This window comes from Tarenaya hassleriana, unplaced genomic scaffold (assembly GCF_000463585.1).
Source record: "Tarenaya hassleriana unplaced genomic scaffold, ASM46358v1 Cleome3, whole genome shotgun sequence".
In the NCBI taxonomy this organism is placed as follows: domain Eukaryota; kingdom Viridiplantae; phylum Streptophyta; class Magnoliopsida; order Brassicales; family Cleomaceae; genus Tarenaya; species Tarenaya hassleriana.
This window is the reverse complement of record NW_010966177.1, coordinates 8,215,086-8,238,406: the sequence shown is the minus strand read 5'-3', so window position 1 is coordinate 8,238,406 and position 23,321 is coordinate 8,215,086. Positions and strand designations below refer to the sequence as shown.

Here is a 23,321-nt window from a genome sequence, read left to right as displayed (position 1 = left end):
GAGAGGTGATTTCTTTTTGTTTTGGATCGAATCTAGAAGATTATTTATGGGTACATAGCATAGGTAGAGAGTGTCATAGTCATAGTCATAGTCATAGTCTGGGTAGAACGTACCATTACCATTTATCCAATATCCCACCCCATATATATTATTTGAATCCAGAAATAAATAAATGATATGACAGACCATATGATATATCTACAATCAATTATATAATTTATAATCATCATTGAAAAGAAACCATAATAAATGTGAGTGACGTTAAATTTTTCATGCCTGTCTCGTGCCTCTTGTGGTCATCATTCATTTCTCCCACCACCTAACGAAATTAAATTTATATAAAAATAATAATAATGGAAAGTAAAACATTTCCCCATAAATATAAATCATGTAATTGCAATAATAAATGCAAGTGAAGGAAGTTGCAAGACGCTGAATCACAGTCTTAAACTATCAAATTCTTTTGAGATATTAGAATTCTTCGTCCGACAAAAAATCTGCAACTTTTCCATCAACATATATATATATATATATAACTAAGTGCAATGACAATCGTATCCTTCTCTTGGATGTGGAACAGAGAGGGTACTTCAGTAATTTAACTTAAGAAGAGACGCCGTTTCACTTCACTTCACGCATTAGGCACCCAAAACGGCGCGGTTGCAGCTGCGCTCGTGGGCTCCTTGCAGCTCAAAGCCTTGAGAAACCTCCAAGACGATGCCGAAGACGGCGAAGACTTGCCGGAGATCCGATCTCCGGAAGACGGAAACATCACCGGAGGAATATTCCGGCGAGTCTGACGAATCTTGATGTCCCTTAGCTCAATCGCCGGTGGGAACTTAACCATTCCAAACATGAACACGTACCATCTCGGCCTAATAGTTTTCCCACCAAACGACCCCGTTTCAGAATTCTTCGCCGGAGCTGCCGCAAACTTGGGCATTTCCGGCGGGGAACCCTTCTCCGGAAACTTGCGATCATGTTCTAGTGTGGAGAATTTCTCGTTGCTTGTGACGCAAGTAAGCTTGCGGCAATCCAAAGAACGGCAGTTTCTGATGACTCGTGGTACGCTACTCGACCGGCTGAGCTTATCGCCCTGTAACGCGGATAATGACTCGGACCGTACGCGAATACGAGGGCTAGGGTTCGTACGGACTTCGCGGCTGTTGTCGGGACGGAGGTTATTCTGGTCATTCAAGGGAATGAGTTTGCCGCGGAAAATGATGTTTTCCGCCGGAGATACGTCGCACGTGGCGAAACCGAGGAACTCGAAAAGCTCCGACACCGGATCTTGATGGTCGGATGCTGACGTGGCGGTGGCGGAGGTTTGGTCGGAGTTGAGGGGAAGGTCTCGAAGAGACAGCGCTTCTTCTTCCTCTTCTTCTTCTTCTACGAGAGTTTGTTGAAGTGCATGTTCTTGTTCTTCGTCTTCTTGCTTACACTGACATGGTTTTTCCTCTTTATTTCCTGAAGTTTCCATGGATTTTTATTCTTAGAGAGAGAGAGAGAGAGAGAGAGAGAGAGGAGTGGGGGAACGAGGATTTTGAAAGCATTAAGATTTTGTTCCCATATATTTATATACACGACCTTTGTAAGGGGTGGGTCCAACATATTATTTAAATGGTTCTATGTATTAACACATATATACATATAATATTGCGTGCAGCATATATCCTTATAATATATATGGCATAAAATGGTAAAAAGAAAACATTACGTGTACTCCACAAAATTATACTCAATAGAAGGTCCATTCTGTTGATCGGATTAAAGTACATTTACCATTTATATAGCATATATATTATACATACATATATATATATATATAATAGTAATCTAAATTCATAGATATTTTGATGCAATAAATGTGTTAATATAACAACAATCTAAACGCTTAAAAATCTTTGGGTTAGATAGAATTTTAAAATCAATAGATATAATTTGGTTTAAATTGTTTATATATATATATATATATATATACGTGTGTATCATTGATTTCTTTAGTAAAATAATTTCCCGTGTATTTCCTTTAGATTGTAGAATACGACGTCTCCAATATCTTTTTAGATATTAGGGTTTAGGCCCATAGTCAAAATTTTTAAAAAACTTTAAGTTAAAAATTTTACAAATTTTAATAAAAAGAGAATAATGACCCATTAACTATTGAATGTGGCTCCCACTTTCAACTCTCTCACTTCTTTTTTTTCATTTATTAAATTTGGCTAATTTTTATATATAATTTTTTTATGAATGTCCCCACTATAAAAAGTTCTTGGGTCTGCCACTGGTTTAGGGTTTAGATATCGGTTAAATAAAATAAATTCGAATAGGTTTGAATTGAATAATACATTAACATATTTGAATCGAAATCGATATACAAAATGTATAGACACATTTTTTTTAAAAACAAAAAAATTAAATCCGATCTTAAACCAAAAAAAATTGAACGATCTTAATATTAAACAAAAAAAAACTGAATAAACATTTTTAAAAAACAATTATTTTTATATAGAAAAAGATAATTCAATATAAAAACCAAATAAATATAATTTTTAAAAATATAAATATCGATATTAAAAAATAACCGAATAGAGTCGTATCTGAAATCGGAAATATATATCTGCTTTGAGAAATTGAAATTTCACCATTAACCCAAAAAAAAAGGTGGAAACGTAAAGGAAAGCAAGGAGAGGATGAATATGATCTTTTTTTCAACTTATGCCCCAAGACACAAAGTCATAATTAATAGGTTTACTTATGCTTGCCCTCTAAGTTTGATATTTTTTTTGAGAAAATGTTACACTATTATCTAAACAGATAAAATGATTAGGCTGATTAATTAGTAATAAATTTATTACAATGATATGTCATTTTACGTTTTTATTTCAACAAAAAAAAAATTGTTAGCTATCCATAACCTTTTTAATTCCTTTTCTTTTTGTTTCACAACTCTACCCCTATCTTTGTTTTTTTATGGTACAAAAGAGAATCATCTCAAATTTAAGGGAGATTTTGTATGAAAAATAAATATTATTATTATTATTATTATTATTATTATTATTATTATTATTATTATTATAAAATTAGGTTCGTAATTTTCAAAGAGAAAAACCTTATCCTTTGAAAATTAAATGTATATATTCCAATTGTATTCACTAAAAGACAACTATGATACAAAGTATATTATTATCATATCTATTTATGTAGTTGAAGAGTGTTCTAAAATTATCTTGATAATTGTTGTCTGCATACATTTGCGTTTAGAATCCTTATTAAAAAAAATTCTAAATGATCAATTTATATATTGGAAAAAGCGGTCGAATAAATTTACTGCAACGTCAAAGCCAACAAAATTATTGAACTTCTTCTTTTAAAAAAAAAAAAAAGAAACCTGTAATTCATTCAACCCTTTTGCCATATACCTCGTAAAGGGTACATACAACTTAGCCAATTTATCTTTATATATATATATATATATATATCAATAGTTATCTAATATCTTGTATTGTAGTCTTTGTAGATAGAATTTCCGTACCTTTTATTCAAAAAATAAACAAATCATTATGTTTCCAACCAGGGAAATTGGGCCAATAATAATTATAGTTGGGCCGAGTTTATCAATAATTGGGCCTTAAAGATTACATATTTATAAAATAAGCCCAAGAGCAGAAGCACAGTCGTGGCTCTGTCTTCGCCCAATTTGAAAGGTATTAGAATATACACCAAATATATAAAATATTATGATTTAGATAAGAAAGATATTAGGGCTTAGATCTGAAAATATTTTTTTTATAAAATAAAAACTCTACCTGTATATGTATTTTTTCGTTTATAAGATAGTATACAGCAAATCTTTACGTATATACGATGAGAATGTGATGGCCCTTACCGGTCTAAACCGGTAAACCCGAAACTATTCTTAATCAAAACCGCTATCGTCGACCTTAAATGGAAAATTTATATATTAAGGATATACTATGACATATGTAAATATTATCTAGAAAGAATGATTAGAAATTTTTTTTTGGTACCATTCAATATTACTATCTTTTTTTTTATAACCAGGATGGTTCCCCGGGCCTTCGACCCGACTACATCCACCCTAGGTCCGAGACCAACCTTTGTATATGGACCATTTTGATCCAGAAATTACATCCCTCCCCACCAATGGAATCGAGCCCATGACCTCGAGGATGATTTTGTCACCTCTCAACCAATGGGCCACCAACTGTTGGGTCAATATTACTATCTTTTACCCAACTTGCTTAATTCAACTGATAAAATGGAAATACAAATGTATATGACACCCCGAGTTCGAACCTCAAGTTGGGGAGAATGGTGAATATTCTAATCACATAACTTGTTATCGATATCGATTGGTTTACGGTTCGACTCATGACATCCGATTACCAAAAAAAAAATTACTATCTTTTCCCCCCTTGAAATGATATCAATGTAAGCCGAATCTTGAATCTTAATTTTCTTTTTCTCGTTACTATCTTTTTTGTGCCATGTTAGCTTCTATATTCATTATGCATAGTATATTACAATTTGACAAGGCTTTGCCTTATGTTCATATATTCGTATGCGATTATGTAACCCATACATATATATATATACACACGTCAAGTACTTTTGTTATAATGTCCCACCTACAAAATATTTGAACAATGCCAAACGTTTTCAATCGACCGAACCAAAATATATACACGCGAATTTGAATATAATAAAGACATTGAAGGCAAAACAATACTTGTGCATTTGTAAATGTCGTTATTGCCTCATTTTTTTTAACGAGTTGAGTCGACATTTGTACACGAGCCAGCTTGACACAGCCTCGAGTTCTGGCGAGCCAACTCGATGAATCAGGAGTTAGTTCACGAGTTAAATTTTTTTATTTATTTTTTATTGACTGTATGTATATATACCTTCTTCGGTATACTTGAGTTTAATGTTTTCAATTTATATTAAAGTATCATTTATTTGATATTTTTTATAATATAAATAAAAAATATTATATTATTTTTTTTCGAACCGATTCGTTTAACTCGTAAAATAGAGGAATCGAGTTGAATCAAAAAAAATTTGACTCTTTTTTAAAACGAATCTAATGAGTAGAGACCAAAATGAATCAATTCGTTTTAAATAAATTTAAATTCACACCTCTAAATATAGTTGAATAGTAGATGTCAAAATGATTTTTAGACAAACATTTGATCGTACATGCACAAAATGAAGAGAATTGAAAGCTTTTGAATTCAATTTATTCCCCATGAATTTTTCAAGATCAAGTAAAATAAATTATATTCGTACCATACAAACTCGTGTTTTGTTTTCTACATTTTTCATCAAGTCTTTTCGGTATAAAATTTAAAATTTTAAATAAATACATGGACTCTTACGACCGTCTATATTAAATCTTAACTTTTTAAAAATAATAAAAATAAATTCTAAACTTTTAAATTATTTTCAAATATCAGTATGATATATTAATTTTTGAGAATTTTTTAAAATTTTAGATTTTAGTGTTTAAGTTAAGAAAAAATCGTGTATTTTTTTTTATAAAATTTTAAATTTTCTGTATTTATCTAGAATTTTTTTTACCAATTTTTATATTAATAATAATATCCGATTTTCTCTAAATATAACAAGTTAATTATTTCTAGCTTTTGATTAGATTTGACGGTACATACATGCCTCTTTTTAGTGCCGTTCAATAATTAAATAAAAAAAAATCAGACAATAACTTCTTTTTATTTATTTATTTGGTCCCGTATGTGGACTGACCTTCGCTTGACAAAAAAAATTATGAAAATCATTTTGGACAGACAGATGTGGCATCATCTACGCATATATATTCGATGATTTTTTTCTCAATATGACGTTATTTGTATGTAAATTCAACGTCCTTCGTAATTCTAATACGCGAGAAAAATGCACTAACAGAATGGATATTTTAATTTTTTTCATAAAAAAATTTTTAATTTATCCCTACTAAATTCTAATAAATTATTAATGATAATATTATTTTTATCAATAAAAATATAGGTATACCTGATTTTTTTTATCTTTTTTTGACAAATATAAAATAACTAACTTAAAACGTCAAATATTTTCAATAATTTGTTTGCTATAGATAATAAATTCGGTGTTATATTATATCTGTATATAGATCTAGTTTATTTTTAAATGAATTATTAAATACTTGTTTTAATTAGATGATTTGAATAGAATTTCTATGGTCCAGTGGCTATTTTCCACGTACAAAATAATATGAAATTTATATTGTTGGATTCAAAAGAGAAAGAAAGCGGAATTAAAGAAGTTCTTTGTGAAATTAGTCAAGTTATTGAAATACGTACTAAATTTAGAGAATTTAAAATATATTTAAACAAAATGAATGAATTAATATCGATATCAAACCGACTTAAACCGATTCTCTTGGGTTAGACACCCACTCACAATCATCGAGTAGTTTCGAGACTTTATTTTTTTTAAACCACGGGTTTTATTTCATTTTATTTTTTCTCTAAGAAGGAAATTATATGATAAAATGATATAACTATTAAATTGTTGGTGTCGTTGTAATCGCCCCACCAACTTTTAATTGCACCGATTGATATATATATATATATATTATGATTCACGTGCTTTTCATAATGTCCCTCACCTACGTTCTTCCCTCACCTACCCATCTCCCCTTCTTTTTTTGGGGGGTTAAATAAAATAAAATTCTCAACCACCGAAGAGCACTTCCGAACCAACTAGAGACTTTCCATCTTTGCTTTTTCGTTTTTTTTTTTTGCCCATTATTATTATTTCTTCCTTTTCTTGTTCTCCCATTATTGCAGTTTTGATTTTTTTTTTCTTTGATTTTTCAATGGTTTTAAATGAAGTGTTGACCTTTAATTGTATAATTGATTATAGAGTTTACAAATTTTGTAATACATCTAAATAATAATTCGAATCATATTTTAAAATTTGTAAACTCTATAACCATTTGTCTTCAGTTGGACGTGAAACGTCTAAAGAATTTGGTTCATTATTTACAAAATGGAACAAAACTAACCAAATTAAACCGAAATTTTATGAACATTGGGAGGTTATGACAAAAATATACAGAAATACACTTGGCATTCCAGAAAAAGGGGACACAAGATATGTCCTCTTTGCAGTCTTATACAAAAGGGCACATACAATATACTTGCATAACTATAATAATTAAAATAATAATAACAAAGCTAAATATGAACTTCTCTCAAAATATATAAACAAAAATATATGGGAAAAAAGGATTACTAAAGCTTATAAAAGAAAGAAACGGGAGGAGCTTTTCCTTCGACGTTTTGGTTTTTTCTTTGTATAATGCCTCAGTGTGTTGTAAAAATGCTTGATATTACCAAACATCACGAAGATATCTTCCACTCGTCTGCAGATTCTTGACAAAGCTCTCTGCTTTAGAGCCGTCCATAGAACCCTACAACACAACATTCCAACCAGACAGAAACATGAACTTGTCAGTGTCAGAAATCGTGTCATCGATGATGATTGTAACTTCTGCAAGGGCCGGCACCACTCGGTACAAACCCTACAAATGCTACCCGACAATAACCATAAAAAGTATCTCGGGTTTTTGACGGTTCTTGACTACAACGATTGGAAATGTTACCTGTTCTTGAACTATAGTGTGGAGTGCTCGATGAACATCTCTTGCCATGCCTTTGGCGTCACCACATACGTATAGATACGCTCCCTGAGAAATCATGTTCCAGATGTCCGAGGCCTATAACATTTTCGATGAATCAGTTTTGTAATGAACCTGAGATTTCGGGAGAAGAGTGTTTCTCGAGATGTGTTAGTATAATAGAGTAGACCCGAGATTATACCTTGTCAATCATCTTGTGCTGGACGTATTCTTTGGTGGGTCCTTCGCGCGAGAATGCAACAACGAGCTCTGAGAGAGCACCACTCTCGACGAATCTCTGGAGCTCGTCCTCGTATATGAAATCCTGCCATTTTATAAGATTTTTCTGAGTTCGGAACCGGACAAAGATAAGCTTCAACATCGTATAGAGATTTCAGTTTTGAAAGATGACTCACCATCCTACGGTTTCTGCAACCAAAGAAGAGAATGGATGGTCCGAGTTCAACCCCGGACTCTTTCAGGGCAAGTCTTTCCTGAGAACATAGCAGGAAAAATGGGTTAGCCTCGATTAATCAAGAGATGAAAACGCTGGATCGGGACTAGGAACACGACGAATCCCACCTGAAGAAAACCCCTGAAGGGAGCCAACCCAGTCCCAGGACCGATCATGATGATTGGTACATTAGCATCTGAAGGAAGTTTGAAGTTGGACTGCCTCACAAAAATGGGCGCCCAGCAGCAGTTCTCGCTTTTCTCCAATGGCACAGCATTCTGTGTTCATGAAAGCGAAGATTCATCAGAATACACGGAAAAAAGAGACACTGCATTGAAAAGAACGATAAGCAAAACCCTGATGGCTTTGCTATGAAAATACGGACTATATCAAGGATTTATACCTTCATCCAAGTCGAGCAAACGCCCTTGTGAATCCTTCCAGTTGGCATCTTATCGAGAACCAGAGCACATGTGACATGAATTCTTGACGGTGCGATCCTGCAAACATGGAAGGCAAATGGGTTTTTTACATGAGAGCTCAAGAGAAAATATTCTTGAAGAAATTAAATCGTTAACAGAAACGAATCCATAATACTCACTTTGGAGATGAAGAGATCGAATAGAACCTAGGCTGCAACCTCGGAGCAACGGCAGCAAAGAATACACCGAGGGGAGGCTTGGCTGAAGGAAACTCAGCCATCACCTCGAGGAGACTTCTCTGACTTTCCACTATCCATTTCGCGTACTCGTCCTGTCGTTGAAAGGGCATTTAGTTAAGCATTTAGAGAGAATTGAAAGGAAATCGCATGAACAAACAAAAAAAGTTAAACAAACAAACTCGGCCACAACCTTCCCAGCAGGTGATGCAAGGTGTCTTAATCTCTCAGCTTCGGTTGGATCAGAAGCATTAGCGGCCAAAGCAAGTAATGCAGACTGCAGGTAACAAGCATGTGAATAAGAAGCAATTCGAACACTTGGAGAGAATCAGGTGGATAAGACAATACGGGTAAACCAACAAGCACCCGAAGAGATCAGACAAGGGATCAAACCTTCTTCGGAGAACTCAGAAGACATGTGTAACGAGTCAGGGCTGTCCTCAAAGAGCAAGGCGGGAATGGAGGAGGAAGTGCACTGCCAGTGATCGGTGTTCCGTCCTCTTTTTCGGTATGGAGGGCGAAATAAATATCGCCTGACATACCCAGTAACCTAAGTGCTTCCTCCACAGTTTCGCTTGAGTTCTGACTGTACACACCAACATGATCTCCGGCTTCATACCTGAGAGACAAGATGTCACAAACATACGATACAAGTTATTCTACCATCAGCAACATTCTTAAGACAATATGAAGGTAAGCACAATGAAACAAAGAAGAGGAGTAGAACTCACGAGAGTCCTGTCCCAGCGATGTCCAATTCCAAATGGGTGCAAGAACGGTCAGACTCGGTAGTATGAAGCTCCTTCTTTACAGAAACATTAGCCCTTTAAACGGAAAAACAAAGCACAATTCAGATCAGGATCATCAGACGATATATATGACAAGAAAAATGACTAAAAAAAGGCCTTATTGCGGAAGTACCTGTATGGATGTTGAGCATCATAAACAGTATGCCCATTCCCATTGGCCAAGTTCTTCTCCTCCAGTTTTCCATCTTCAGAGTCATAAACGGAAACTCTGTATTCCAACACAGCTGCGGTGTAAGGTGTAGTAACAGCTACATCACCCTCATCCCTAAGCAACTTATCCAACTCCGGCCATAACGATTCACGCCTGAAAAAGGTAAGAGAAAGATCCAAAAGAATATCGACGTTCAGATCAAGAACAATACTTAAAACTAAGAGGGAACAGAAGAGAACAATCTGAATCAGCTAATACCATGCAGTGAAGTCATCCTCGATACATTGGTCATCATCTCCGAGACCCACAGGTGCAAGACGCTCGGCACCTGTCGAAGCATTCAGGAAATTATTGGCAACAATTCGGGCTTCGAATCATAGACATCAAACAAGCTACTGATTCAAATATGATACCGATAGCTCTTTCAATGTCAGAGCAGGGTCAAAAAAAGGGTTGAAGATTTGGGCGTACCTTGTTCAGCAAGCATCTCATCTACTACCTTGGCGATCTGTATACATATTTGAGAAGGAAACGTTTAGAATATTGGACTTTAGAACGAAACAGAGAATCATAAGGCAAACTCATTGTAGACATCTCATCTACTACCTTGTTGAAATGCTCATACTGTCTGTTGCCCAACCCAAAGACTCCGTATTTCATGTCCTTGAGCAATTCTCCCTTGTCATCCCCCTGTAAAACCAGATCAAACCTCTAAGGAACCTAGATATCCAAACCTAAAGCCACCCTCTTTCAAGCAAATCCAACAAGAAGACTGACCTCTGTGAACCATTTATAGAATCTCGCTGCATTATCTGTAGGCTCACCATCCCCGTATCTGCACCCGATTCGTAAAACCAAATGAGCCCAGAAAAGCTAAACGCCAAAAAGTTACAGGAAGACGGAAAAATCAGCTAATAATACTAACGTGGCCAAGAAGAAGAAAGCGAGTTTTTCCTTCTTCAATTTCTCCGCGTACTCATCATCATCCGCAGCATAATCTTCCTGTAAACACCCCGAATCAGATCGCGAAACAAAATAATAGAAGCGAATTTACCACAAATAATGAAAATCAAGCTCAAAGCTCTCCGAAAGTTTTGTTGGTACGTACCAAATCAACGATTTTGAATCTGGCCTTCTCATATCTCGCCCTAGCTTCCTCGGCAAGTGCCTGTTGTTTCAAAAATAAACAATTACAAAAATTCGAATCACAGTAGTAGTAGTAAGCACACAGCTCAAATGGAAAAGACAAGTCCACGCACCTTAGCAAATCCTTCCGCGGTTCCTGTCTGAGTGCCGAAGAAGATAGTGACCTTCTTTCTCCCGTCGTCGACCTCCTCCTCGCGACGCTTGATTACTAACGGCTTCGGAGGCTCAACGAGCTTGGGCTTGTTGCCGCCGGATCTCCGCCACACGAGCACGATGACGCAGCCGATGAGGACGGCGACAGAGGTGGTGAGAAGCGCCTTGAAATCCTTGTTCTCGAAGAGAATGGCGGAGAACTCGGCGGCGAAGGACTCGTATGCGGAGGCGTTGGCCGAGTCGGCGACCCCCGACTTGCCCTTAATGATCGCCGACATGAGATCGAAGGGCGAAATCTTCACGGAGCCCAACGGAGAAGAAGACGCCATGGATTGGAGTAGGTAAGCTCAGCGGATGAGGAAGACCAAGCAGGAGGATCTCCTTCTCTCTCTGTTGATTTGTTTTTTTAGGTGAGACTCGGACTCCTGAGAATGAGAGAGGAGAGATGGAGAAATATAAATATGGAGGGAAGGGAAGGGACGGAGCGCCCACCAAACCAGACCGGTCAGCTCAACCCACCTAACACGCCTTGGTTTAACCATGGTTAAGCATAATTGCCACGTGTGTCTTTTCCATCCCATTTGGTCACAACAACAAGATCTTGTGGTTCAAATATGCATATGTTATTACCACGTAACATAGATTTATTTTTGGTGCAGATATGACACATGCACACAGTTTCGTTTCGGCCATCATTTAAAAATGGGAAAATCTAAAAAAAAATTAAACTTGTTAATTTTTAGAAAATAAAAATCTAAATTTTATTTTTATCAATTAAAAATTCAATTTAATTTTTGAATTATAAATAAATCTAAACTTTATAACAGTTATTATTTTTAAATATATCATTGACGTGACGTGATATATCAATATCGATATATATAGATGATGAGGTATAAATATAATAAAAATGTTGATTTATTATATAGGATATTAGTATGATATGTCAGTATTTGAATTTAAAAATGACAACGATTATAAAATTCATAATTATTTTTTATTGAAAAATAAAATTAGAGTTTTATTTGATAAAAAAAACAAAGTTTAGTTTTCGTTTTGAAAAAATTTGATAAGATTAGATTTTTTGATGATTTTTCTTTGAAAAATAAAAATACTGTTTCGAGAAACTGTCCATCGAGTAGTAATTTTACTAATAAAAATATGATAGTTATTGATAGTTTGAAAGTGGCAGTTGTATATTTATTTTTCTGACTTTGGAATTATCCGTAATCAAGTTTCCAAGGTTAAAGTACAGACATAGAATATTTTATATGTTATTCATTAGATTATAGAAAAATTCTCAAAAAAATCATTCACACATAACTAGCAGATTCATCATAAAATTTTAAAATATTTCTATTCATATTGAATTAAATTTTTTTCTAAAAAAATCATTAAGAATTTTATTTTCTTAACAAAATTTTCATCGGCATCCGATTAATTTTGACACGTAAACAGAAAATACTTAACATGGCATGTACTAAACAGACACATAGAATACACATCAGATTAATAGTAAAAAATGTAAACATTATAAAAATTATAAAAAAATTGAAACAAATTGTAAAACAATTGTAAAAAATTATAAAAACCTAAATATAAAATTTTAATAAACCTACTTTATATTTATATATATTTCATAAAAATTGTAAAAATTGTTAAAAAATTGTAAAAATTGTAAAAAATTCTAAAAATTGTAAAAAATTCTAAAAATTGTAAAAATCTAAATATATTTGGTGGAAGTGATATATATGAAAGGAATGACAATTTAAAAAAACTGATATTTTAAAAACATTGTAAAAATCGGGATGAAGTAGAGATTTTTAAATCGGTTTTTAAATAGGTTTTTACAGTTTTCATAATTGTTTTTACAATTTTTACAATTTTTTATAATTTTTATAATTTTTTACAATTGTTTTACTATTAATCTGATGTGTATCCTACATATCCATTTAGTACATGTCACGTAAACGTTTTCTATCTCCATGTCAAAATTAATTCGGTACCGACGAGTATTTTGTTAAAAATTCAAATTCTTAATGAATTTTCAGAAAAAAATTCAATTTCATGATTAATATAAGGTTGGTGATAAATCTCATAGCTATTTCTAAATTGAATGATTTTTTTGGGAATTTTCATATAATATATAATGTAATGGCACTAAAATTGTGCGGTTCAAGTAATTTTATATCTTTAACGCTAAAAAATAATAATCACGTGAGACTCACTCTAATGTTCCAATGTCAACCGAGTTTTGAATTAAGAACCTAAATACTTAATTTGGTAAAAACACTAAACCTCTTATATTTTGTTACAAACTTATATATGTAATCACAAACAACGATTGCTTAAATTGCAAAAAAATAAAATAACAAAGAGTTATTTAAAACAACGCAACATTTGGTTGACTATCAATTACACGACGTTTGTCTCAATTATTAGTGTTATACTTCCATATAAACAAAGGGATGACAAGATGACAACTTAAAATTGTATTAATTAATTATAAAATATTTAATAATGTTATTTTTATTTATTTATGAGATTTCTGTTTAATCATTGTTATTATTATTGTTTGGGCCTGATAGGGCCACGTAGGAGGAGGTGATTGAAATGCAGATAGAAATGTGAATCATATGAATCCAACAAAGCCCACCAACTTTCTTCCCCCCACGTGACACTAAACCCCCTTCACTCTCCATTCTATATTATTATTATTATTATTATTATTATTATATTATTATTATCATCATCGTCTAGTCCTTTCAACAATTTTAAAGGAATATAAATTTGGACTCTCAAACACGAATATATATAATTTCTCTGGCCAGTATCGAATTTATATTATATTATTCGATTAATTCGTCTATGTCGTGTGTGTTTATATTATTTGTGATAGATGATTGGATCGTCCCCTCTAAATATATTTAGCTAGTAACTTAAGTTTGAGATCAAATATGAAAAAAACCATGAAAGGACGGCCAAATAAATGTAAAGGAAAATTAGTATTAGGTTTTAGGCTCCTCTCCATTAGTTTTTTTTTTGTTTAAGTACTAAAAAATAATTTTGGATTTTTATATTTTACAAGATAAAATAATTAAGTATTTATGATTTATTTATAAATTATTAAAAATTATATAAGTATTATATCTAATCCGCCTTTTTCTTTTACTTCAAAATCAGATTTCTCCAAAGAACAAGATTTTAATATATTCGGTTTAACCCAATCCACCACTATTATATTTCGTTTAGCGGCAATGTATGTAAATGTAACTCCATAATACGATTTCTATAGGTTTCTTAAGTGTATAAATTGCTTGAAATGTCGTAAACGATCATATAAAACAAAATAAATAAAAAAGGCCGAAGATCGAAAATATATTGGACTACGTCCATGTCCATGTAAAACCACACAAATGTAGATTTAAAAAAAAAGGCCCAATAATCATAGAATTAGAGGTGTACCAAAGCATTCGAGATTCGTAGACCCTCGATACATACATATATATATATATATATTCTAGGGTCCGACCCTATCTATGATTTCTATCGGTCCAAAATTTAAGGGTCCCAAAAAAAAATGTGACATTTTCTACCAAGAACATTTTGAATGTTTTTTTTTTGTAGAACATTTTGAATGTTAGCCATGCATAAACATGTGAATGTCCTGTGAAAACCCTAGAAGAAAAAAATGGAAAAGACAATTAAGGAAAATTCATATATATATATATATATATATATATATATATATATGTATATTATTTTCTTTGTCACACTCGTATTTAACAGGAACTAGATGCACCTTGACCAACTTGAAAACACTCTATTTGTGACTGCCAGTAGGGGTGGACGAACGGTCGGTTACGGGTTAATCTGTTACGGTTATTTCGGGTTCGGTTATTTCGTGTTATTAAAACTCGTAACCAAACGGTTAATTAATTTTATCCGGTTCGGTTTCGGTTTCGGTTCGACTCGGTTTTGTCTATTTAAAATTATAACCAAACTATAACCAAATAAAGATTCGGTTTGGTTCGGTTATAATATTTAAAAAATCAATTCATTTATAATTAAAAATATTCAAATATAATATAATATAAAATATTATCATAATTATTTTAACATATAAAATAATAATATCTAAATTTATATTTTGATATAAAACTATTAAATAAATAAAGATCGTTTTTTAAATATTTATATCACATAAATTTTAAAAACAATAATAACAATGATAAAATACGTTTAAAATAAACATTCATATATATCGGTTCGATTCGTTTCGGGTTCGGTTATTTCGGATTTTAAAAAATCATAACCAAACGGTTATTTAATTTTATTCGGTTCGGTTCGGTTCGGATATATATTGGTTGGTTCGGTTAATAACCGAAATACCCGAACCGAATGCCCACCCCTAACTGCTAGTATCTCACAAATTTGTAAAATTTTAATTAGATATTGTTATTAGGGGTGGACATAATATCCAAAAAAGCCGAACCGATTCATTATTCGATTCATATCCGAACCGAAAATTCGGATATGCGGAATTCACATATCGGATACGAATATTGGTTTTAAAATATTTGTTAGATACGGATCATATATAGATATTAAAATCGAATTATCCAACAAATCCGATCCGTATTTTGAATAATATTACTAAATATAGGATCATTTGGTAATGATTTTATATTTATGGGGTCATTTTGAGAAAGAAAAAACATATTAGGTTTTTCTTAAGTAATATTACTAGATATACTGATCGGTGAGTAATTTTACATTAGAGATAGAGATTATATGTTTTGCGTTCTTCGTTTTTTCATAATTAGAGTTTCTTTTCCATAGATAATTTTTTAGTTTGTTGTTGTTCATATATATATCAGAGCCGTCTTATAGGGAGTGCAAGTGGTGCATTTGAACAGACCCCTAATTTTTTGGGGCCTCATTTTTTTTAAAAAAAATTATGTTATTTTTAATTTTAAAAAATTGAGTCATAAATTTTTTAAATTTTTTTTACAATGTTATCATAAAAAATAATTATAAAATTAGTTTTCTATTTTATGATTAAAAAAAATATATAATTTTAGGAAATCTCAATATGTATATATATATATATATTAAAATTGATTAAAAAATAAAAAAAAAATAGATATAGATATAGATATATAATATTTGCACGGGGCCTCCGTTAACAATGAGACGGCCCTGATATATATACATGTAGAAATGTCTCTGAGCATAGTATCTGTGTAGAATGAGTGTCTCTAACTTATCATGTGTAAGACAATAGAAAATCCGATGTATGCTTTCATTGATTCGTTGTTGATTCGTTGTTAGAGAAATCATATATATGATTTTATTATTTCTTTTATCTCAATGTATCTAGAATTTTCGCGACGTAGATATTTCATTTTATTTAAATTTTATTTTTGAAAATTTTATTTCTCATTGTTACCGTATTTTAAGTCGAATACGGATTTCCGCAAATATCCTCAATTTTTTCAGTTATTCAAAATTGCGGTATCCGAAATATACAGATCAAATATAAATAATAAAATTATATATTTGTACGGATCGGATCAGATACGGATACGACAGATATCTAAAAAATATCAGATATCCGATCCGTGTCTATCATTGCATTCTTGAAATAAAAATATGTATTATGTTTTTTATTTTTTTTATATATATTTTATGTACATTCACTAGTGTTAGTTTACATCTTAAAAAGGACTCCAACTCCAAAATATTTATTCTTACAACACAAATTCTTATGTATTTACATTTTATTTTTCAAAAACTAACTCTTTTATATGGGGTGTGCGTTTCGAGATTCGGTTTGGATTTTTAACCATTCGGTTTGGAAATGATTTATTCGGTATTATAAAATTTTTATCAAATTACTACCGTATATTATTCGGATCGGTATTATGACAGTTTGGGACGGTACGGTACTGATAAATAAATACCAAATAAGAACCGAAACAAAAACGGTTCGGAACGATTCGGTACAATTTATGACATATTTATAATTCATATAATATAAAAAGTAAAGAAATCCAACATAATAATTTTAGACAACAAAATAAAATTTCTGAACATGTAAATTTAAAAGAATTCAACATTAATCTCAATGTATTACGCAAACAAACTATTAATATTAGTAAATATCATAATTAACTATTAATATTAAATATCTTTTAATTAAAAAATGAACCTGAATACCATTCGATATTTTTTGAACGGAACCGAACCATTTCTGAACCGTTCGGTATTTTAAATTTCGTACCGTTCCGTATTTTTATATAATACCGAATCAAACCGAAACCAAATTAATCAGTTCGGTATGGTTCGAGACCGGATCGAATTGTCCACCCCTACTCTTTATATATATATATATATATATATATATACAACTCTTCTTATTTTTCTCTTCAATTTCTTTTTTCTTTTTAACACAAAGCTCCATGTATAAACTAAACTCCTAAATTACATGAATTAATACCATATTTTAAGAGTGATAACAATGAGATGTACGTTAGGGTATGGATATATTTATTTTTTTAAAATAAAATTATTGCTATCAATAATCGTGAGAACACGGCAGCTGCATTATTATTCGAGTATTGACATATAAATGTGTTTCCTAAAATGCATTATTGATGTCATACAGCACCGTTTACGTTCCTAGTAAAAACCTTTTATAACTTACAATGAATATTTCATCTATTGCTAATAATGGTATTAGAAACTTAATTAAAGCAATTAATTGACTAGATTATTAACCAAGGAAATAACGGTAAATTATTAATGAGTCCACAAAATAAATATCAACGTCATATTCTCCTTAAAAGCGGGAAAAAAAACTTAGTAGAAAAGGAAACGTATATTTCGAAACCTTATTTAAAATAAATACTAACTTCAAAGAGGGAGAAAATAAAGTAGATCATCATCAAATGATGAAGATTGCTCATATTGCCACCATTCTTGTGTTGATTCTATCTTTGACTCGTAAATACTATTATTTAACCCTCTTTTAAATATTTTTTACATCATTGAAATCTATTTTTATTCGGTTTTTATAATCATTTTTTACTTAAATAAATTTCTTTGCAGAATGCGAAAAGGCCAGGGCAAGCAAAATTGGTAAGTACAAACCCAAAGCTAAATATTTTATGTATTCTCGTTCAATTATTTCGATTTTGATATTTTTTTAGCTTTGTAAAAGATGAATTTAAAAAGATTCGATTTTCATTGCAACAAATATTAATTTTCTGAAAGGCTTTGCATTTTTTTGTTCATTTTTCAATTACTTTCACATTCGATTTGGTTTCGGTTAATTTGATTTTAGAAAAATCATACTCAATATATATTATGTATCCGCTTTAGTGTTTGTATGGATAGAATCATGTAAAACGAGTGTCTAACTCCATCTAGATCGGTTCGAACCGGCCCATTTTGAGTTCAGATCACTGCGATCTATTTTTCACGAGTCAAAAAAATTCTAACTCGATTAAGATTGTCCTAACTCGCGAAATGATTCGCGAGCCAAATAAAAAAACTAAATAAAAAAAATTATTTTAAAAATAATAAAAAAACATTTAAAAAATAAAAAAATTGAAAATCAAAATTAAAAAAATATATATTTTTTTCACTTGTGAGTCAGTTCATGGGTTCACCAATTCGGTTGGTACCGAATTAACTCGTTCGACCCATTTTTTTTTTGGAATCCGAATTTTTTAATCTCAACTCGAGCTAAACTCGTGGATCGAATCGCGAGGCAGTCTCGTTTTGATATATTGTGTGTTTGGCTCAATTCGGTTTGACATACCCTACCCCATTACATTATCGATCCCTACTTAAAACCCTACCGATTCTTATCCAAATTCCTAAAATAATAATAATATTATTATTTCTCTCTTCTTTTTTTAAATATATAAGGAGAGTATTCGATTCTTTGATCTGATTATTATTATGCATATAGAAGCGATCGTGAGTCCGCGCAGAGAGGTGGACCATGTCTGCGCCAACCGGGAACCATTGACCGAATGTACGGACGACCAATGTAACCAAACGTGCATTGATAAATATAAGAGCAGGGATAACGTCGCGAGGGGAGAATGCGTCACGTGGCCGGACTTCAGGGTCGTTTGCATTTGCACTTGGACTTGTTAGAAGGGGAAAAAAAATAGAGAATTTAATAAAACCAAAAAAAAAAAAAGGTTTTAGTCTCATGGTTACAATGAGAAGAAAATAAATGGATGATATAAAAATCTCATGGATTATATCTGTGTTGAATGCTTTCGGCTTATTAAATAAATTTGATTTATATATTGAGTAAAAAAAAATAAAGAGAAAATTCCTATCCAATTTTATAAAATATATCAAATAAATATCTAAAATTTTAATTTAATTGATCTAATTGATATCTCAAATGTTAAATATTTCAAATTGATATATCAAATATTAAAATATTTAAAAATGATATTCAACACTACTCACGAAATCGAGAGCAAATTACAATCTCGATACACGTTTTGTATTGAAAATTATCCTCTAATTAGTATATCATGGTCAGAATCGAAATTGTGAATTGAAACATGAGTTGTGGTATCCATTTGAAACAATATAACGATTGAGATATCAATTTTAAAAAAAGAATATTTAAGACATCAAATAGATCAAATTAAAAGTTTAGATATTTATTTATCGTATTTTGCAAAATTGGGGGTATTTATATAAGATTTCCCCAAAAATAAAACCATCCAAAACAAATATTACATTCTACGTAAATAACCCATCAAACTAGTCCAATGAAATATATGTAATATATTTTTTAGTTATGGACACTTTGGTTGGGTGTTTAAATCCGAAATAATACATATACCAAACTAATTTGCCAAATTAACAATTTAGTTGTACTAAATATACCAAACTCTTTTTACCAAAAAAATAAATATACCAAACTCTCTTTGTCTCTCTTCATCACGCCAAAGGAAATATTGGGTGTTTTAGTGACAAATAATGTAAATAATAGAACCATCTATGTCTAAGTTGATATTTTTATATTCTATGTAATTATTTAAGCTTAAATTATGAAATCATCATTGGAAAATTAATTTCGTACGTATTGGGATAAGATTTGTTAGTATAAAAGATTCAATGCATGCGCTCTTCGGTAAATTCTTGCTGTGATTCTTCACCATACAACTTTATCCCAATGCATGCGCTCTTCGGTAATTGTAAAAAGAAAACCCTAAAAACCTTTTCCCATAATCAGGGTTGGCCAAATTTAATTTGATTCATCCCACCCAATTCAAATCTATTCTTTATTTTCTCAAAAATTATTAAAAATTAAAATTTATGTAACTGCTCTTAATTTTATTTATGAAATTCAAGTTTAGCCAACCGTCGGTATATTAATATTTTTTTAGAACAACTAAATATGCAATATTTGAAATCTATAAATAGGAGATGGGATGGGGCTTTAAATTTTTTATACAGAAATATTTCAATATCGGATTTATGATTTGTTCCCTTGGGACCATCCCTCATATATTTATTAACAAATCTCGAAGTTCTATACAAAACAAAACTGCCCATTAGTCATTTAAGTTTTTTTCTTTCCATAAAGTTATAAAGTTATATAATTTGTTCCCTTTGGAATACTAAGTAATTCTTGAATTGCATGTAACAATTTTTTTTATTATAAAATAAAAATAAAAAAGACTTGTAATAAAAGAAAAGTTAGGCTCTTGTCGCTGTCCATATTAATAATCGACGTTAGGGTTGAGAGGTCGGAGCTCGCGAAGAACAGTAAAACGTCGCCGTCTTAGAAGCTTTTGAGCTGTGTTACATCACTTTGAAATAAATTTAATATTTTGTGGGGGAGCATATTAATTACATAATGTATTCATCTTTTTATTTCTCACCGAGTTTTGGCCGCACTAAAAAATTATACGTTATTTTCATTTATTTTTCAATCGTGTGTCTCTATAATATATATATAGGAATTTTACAATATTATATATATCTGAATCTCAAACCCATCGAATCTATATGAAAAAAGGTTAAATAATGGGTTTAATGGATCCGGTTAACCAAATTTAGATTAGAATCTATTAGGACATCAACAAAAAGCTAAAAAAGTAGAATTTAGAGATGTAATTTATAGGTTGAAATATATTTCCCTCGTCTATGTAAGATTGTGAGTTTAAAATTTGTAGCATTACCCAATATATGAAAACAAATATGGTGCATATTTTCAAAATCGATTATTAAAAAATAAAAAACACTGATACAAGGTGTCTCCATATTAATCTTAATCCTAAACTTATCTAAATATATCAACTGTCTACAATTTTATCAATTTAAAAAATCAACTCAATTATAAAATAACACTCATAATACACAAGTATTAATTTAATTAATGCGTTGATTCATATAAAGTATTAAAAATATTCCACTCCAAATTCTACTATTGTGTTGGCATTCTAATTTCAGTTTTACAAGACAGTATATTAATACGTAAAGTTTATATATATATATAATCTTCAGAAAATGACACTCCACGAGACAAATGCAATTCATGTTACGTGGGGACGTCGATATGTTTTATTATTATTAATCAATGAATGAATTATGTTAAAAATGAATATTCTCTCGTATTATAATTTGTAACCAATTATGACTACTCGAAATGATATCGTTTGTACATTATTTTAGAATAAAAAATATATATTTGATTTGCAAAAATGTCCATTTAAATGGAATTCGTCCTTGGAAAATTTTAATTGAGCTAATTTAATATAGAAAAAATTCAAAAAATTATTTGAACTTGCCAATTTTACAAAATAAAATCTGACTTTTATTTTTTGCCAAATAAAACATTAACTTCATTTTTTAAGTTATAAATAAATCTAAAATTTATAATAATTATCGTTTTTAAATTCATTGTTAACGTAGTGTACCAATATCAGAATATTTGGATGATCACGAGTCAAGTATAATGAAAATGTTGATTTGCCGTAAAGGATATCGATATGTCATGTCAATATTTAGATTTAACAATAACAACGATAAATGAAGTTGGTGATTTTATTTGATAAAAAACAAAGTTTAGGTTTTATTTTGTAAAAATTAATAAATTCAGATATCTTTTTAGAATTATCCCTTTTATATACACCTTTAGTTAAAATAAGATCTCCTAATTGATTAACTAAGGTTATATCAAATTCAAAATTTCACCTAAAGCAAACAAATTCAAGTTAGTAATAAGAGTTTGAATAAAATAATTAATAACGAATATGATTTAAAATGGTATCTCAATGGTATTAAGTAAATATTTTTATAAACAGTGCCATGGAATAATAATGTGAACCAATCAATATTAGACACTGGAATTATGAAATGAAATAAGACGACCAGAAGGCGACGAACATACAGTTGAACTAAACTGAACATGTTTTGCTTCTTCACCAGTTCCGGTCGAATAATCTTGTTTTACTTTGTGACCATAAATATATATATATAAATATATATATATATATATATATATATTGTTATTATTATAAATAAAATATATTTATGATGAGCTCAGCGTTAATGTTTTATAGTGATTTACTGTTTATACGTACGGTTATTATTTACACCGATCGTATAAATAAACAATAATTTTGAGTTTTTATAAATAGGTCATTTGTATTATTTTTTGTTACACACTTTTAAAAGAAAAAAGTAACAAGAGATCATGTTTTTTTTAAACGATCGATTTCGATTTCTATTTAACGATCCGATTTTCGTATATGCTTATATTCTTCCGATTTCATAACATATATATATATTATTCATGAGATCTATGATCTTTCTATAGTACCACTTATATTATACATATACATTCAAGTATTTGTGCCGGCGTGGTGCATGCATCGTTTTCACATTTATCAAATTTAAGATTAAAAAAAATTAAAATCTTAAAATGAAACTCAAGAGGGTTGACCTTTTGTTATTTTGTAATCATATACGGTCCATATGTGTATATACAATTGCTCTAAATAAAATAAGAACCGTTGCATCGTAATATAAACAAATGACGGTAATTGACAGTGCACCAAAAATCAATTAATATGTAATGGTACTATAAATTTGCTCTTAAAAAATCCCTAAATAGACTTTGTGTTAGGAAGCCAAAAAGCAATTTGCAATACCTAACCATCGATTTCACTTCATTAAGGAAAATAAATTAGGCTTGACTTATATATATATATATA

At 30.8% G+C, this 23,321-nt stretch overlaps 2 protein-coding genes and 1 long non-coding RNA gene across 3 annotated transcripts; 1 reads left to right on the top strand and 2 right to left on the bottom strand.

Moving 5' to 3' along the window:
- Positions 1–437: 437 nt before the first annotated feature.
- LOC104819978 lies at positions 438–1,529 on the bottom strand. Its single transcript, XM_010550318.2, has one exon. The coding sequence runs from the start codon at positions 1,478–1,480 to the stop codon at positions 632–634; it is 849 nt and encodes a 282-aa protein (XP_010548620.1). The 5' UTR covers positions 1,481–1,529; the 3' UTR covers positions 438–631.
- A 5,586-nt stretch (positions 1,530–7,115) lies between these two features.
- Positions 7,116–11,489, bottom strand: LOC104819977 (NADPH--cytochrome P450 reductase 2-like). Its single transcript, XM_010550317.1, has 18 exons — positions 11,016–11,489; positions 10,865–10,924; positions 10,682–10,758; positions 10,534–10,591; positions 10,363–10,446; positions 10,228–10,264; positions 10,015–10,084; positions 9,718–9,909; positions 9,528–9,620; positions 9,190–9,415; positions 8,990–9,073; positions 8,740–8,891; positions 8,542–8,638; positions 8,267–8,416; positions 8,101–8,178; positions 7,887–8,009; positions 7,670–7,783; positions 7,116–7,477 (listed from the first exon to the last, which is right to left on the bottom strand). Exons 1-18 carry the CDS (start codon positions 11,382–11,384, stop codon positions 7,397–7,399), a joined length of 2,145 nt encoding a protein of 714 aa, XP_010548619.1. The 5' UTR covers positions 11,385–11,489; the 3' UTR covers positions 7,116–7,396.
- Positions 11,490–17,970: 6,481 nt separating this feature from the next.
- On the top strand, positions 17,971–19,352 carry LOC109116904. The gene is made up of 3 exons (XR_002024457.1): positions 17,971–18,063; positions 18,169–18,198; positions 19,037–19,352. It is a non-coding gene; the product is annotated as an uncharacterized LOC109116904 (long non-coding RNA).
- Positions 19,353–23,321: the final 3,969 nt, after the last annotated feature.

Coding starts and splice junctions, on each gene's coding strand:
- LOC104819978 (XM_010550318.2), bottom strand. CDS start 1,480: ATGGAAACTTCAGGAAATAAAGAGGAAAAACCATGTCAGTGTAAGCAA.
- LOC104819977 (XM_010550317.1), bottom strand. CDS start 11,384: ATGGCGTCTTCTTCTCCGTTGGGCTCCGTGAAGATTTCGCCCTTCGAT. Junction 8,639..8,739: donor TCGATCTCTTCATCTCCAAA/GTGAGTATTATG, acceptor CCATGTTTGCAG/GATCGCACCGTCAAGAATTC. Junction 8,417..8,541: donor TTTGCTCGACTTGGATGAAG/GTATAAATCCTT, acceptor TCATGAACACAG/AATGCTGTGCCATTGGAGAA.